The sequence below is a fragment of the Octodon degus genome, unplaced genomic scaffold, assembly GCF_000260255.1.
Source record: "Octodon degus isolate 3935 unplaced genomic scaffold, OctDeg1.0 scaffold00464, whole genome shotgun sequence".
In the NCBI taxonomy this organism is placed as follows: domain Eukaryota; kingdom Metazoa; phylum Chordata; class Mammalia; order Rodentia; family Octodontidae; genus Octodon; species Octodon degus.
The window spans coordinates 315,915-318,220 of record NW_004525040.1 but is presented as its reverse complement, the minus strand read 5'-3'; the positions used below and the strand labels follow the sequence as shown (position 1 = coordinate 318,220).

Here is a 2,306-nt window from a genome sequence, read left to right as displayed (position 1 = left end):
TGAAATGATAATATGCATGGTATAATTTTACTTCTCTTAAGTTTCAGTTTGCTTTATTGGCTAATATGTGGTTTGTTTTGGATAAAATTCCATGTGCATTGAAAAAATTTGTATTCTGTGGTAGGTGGGTGGAGCATTCTGTAGACATGTACTAAACCCCGTATCTTTCACTCTGGTGTTTCTTTGTTTTTGATTTTTATCTAATTGGTCTTTGTATTTGTGAAATTGTCTACTAATTTTCTCCACTATAGCTGTGTTTATGTTTATGTTTGTGTGACATTTCATGTACAATACTACATTTTTATGAGTTTGGGTGCAATATGGAACAGTGCCTGTATTAATAATTGTTATCTTTTCCTGTTGGATCATATCTCTAGCCAGAATCTAGTGACCTAATTTGAATCTTTTTATTTGGTTTTAAGTCCACTTTGTCAGAATACAACATAGCTACATCTTCTTTCTTCCATATTCCTGCGGCAGGGAGTGCAGTTTTCCATTGTTCGATTTTTATCCTATAAATTTTTTGGGAAAACTCCACCAAGAAGCTACTAGAATTAATACAGAAATTCAGTAACATAGCAGGTTATAAAGTCAGTAGCCAAAAGTGAATAGCATTCGTCTACACAGATAATAAACATACTGAGTGGGAAATTAGAGAAACAATACTTTCTACAATATCACCGAGGAAAATGAAATACCTTGGAATTAATCTAACTAAACTAACTCAAAGATCTTTTCAAGGAAAATTACAGTACTTGGAAAAAAGAGATCATAGAGGATTTCAGAAAATGGAAAGTGTATATTTGTTTAACAGAAAAATAATAGTACATATATTTCAATGATGAATAAGAAATTCCAAGCATTTAGTTACCTGAAAGGAAAATTTTTATCACTAAATACTTGATCATTTATAGTCTTTTCCACCTGAATGGTAAGAACTCAATCATTCGTTTTTCAGTGCTCATTAGCACAAAAGGACAGATTGTGGCATAACCATTGCCCACAAGCATGTGGACACAAATATTAATTGGGTCATTGTTCCACAGTATAGCACGAGATGAGAAAGTAACACAGTCCAAAAAGTACATGAGCATAAAGAAAACCATAAGCATTAGGATGCTCTGAGTGGCCTTTTCTTCTGGAGATGCTTTTGGAGAACTCCTGGTGCTGTGACGGTGTTGAAATTGCCTCTTATGCCTGTACAAGAGATTTACCATGTATCCACTTGAGAGAGCCATCAGTCCAATGAAGGAGATGTCCTGAATGTTCACTAATGAAAAAAATATGTACCTGAACAAGTAACTCATGGGCCACTGAGAGCAGGATTCAGTGACAAACATGAGATTGTATGAGGTTACATTGGGGGTGGCACAAATGGAGATTAAGAAACGAGTATTCAGTATCATATTCAAGACCCATAAAATCCCAAGGTAATATGGGTAGTGATGTGAAGATTTATATTTGAATTTTGCCAAGCAAACGTTTCTGGGGCTTAGGGTGATGGCCTGAAGGACACTCAGCAGGCAAGTGGTACAGATGGAGAGGGCCCTCATCAACCTGTACACATAGATAATCAATTTACATGTGAAGCCATCCTCCCAACCCTGAGACTCAAAAGTATCTGTAGCTATGAAGTTCATGGTCGCCAGCATAACCAGATGGATTAGAGCCAACTGTGTGACAGTCAAGTCTAGGGGCTTTGGCCTGTGCTTGAGGAAGAATATGAGAATGTGGAACAGAAGCAGGATGGTATTGAATGAGATCCCAATAGCAATTTCAAAGAAAACAGTGTTTCTTATGTCAAAAAACCTGGAAAATTTTCTCTTTTTCTTCACCATCATAGCAAGAGAAAAACAATAGAAGTCTAAGGAAAAATAGAAAGGGAATTATTTATCGCAAATATCATCACCATCATCGTCTTGGCCAATGCTGTGCTTTCATCAGAACATTGGATTCCTCCCCTTGCATCCTTTCTCCTTCAGAGCTCACATTACCTGATGGCAAGGTGATTATGTATCTCACATTGTGGGATCCACAGCACCTCTGGGAAAGTTGTCATGGGTTATGGAAAGTCTAAATTTTTAGTTTTCTCCATCAGATACAATGTGCTCTTTACCTTTACATCTGTTGAAAGTAGAGAAAGTGCTAGCTACATAGTAAGTGCTTTATTTCCTTTTAGGAAGTTGGGACATGTGATTTGCCTATAGGGGATATATTTTATTATTTCTGTTTTTTATTACAATTTTGTTTTATTTTGAGTAAAAACAAGAACAAGAAAAAGAAAACAGAGAAACAGGGTAACATGC

The 2,306-nt window shown here is 36.1% G+C and overlaps 1 protein-coding gene across 1 annotated transcript; it reads right to left on the bottom strand.

The window, feature by feature from the left end:
- Positions 1-908: 908 nt before the first annotated feature.
- On the bottom strand, positions 909-1,838 carry LOC101585997 (vomeronasal type-1 receptor 90-like). Its single transcript, XM_004648602.1, has one exon. It carries the CDS (start codon positions 1,836-1,838, stop codon positions 909-911), a length of 930 nt encoding a protein of 309 aa, XP_004648659.1.
- Positions 1,839-2,306: the final 468 nt, after the last annotated feature.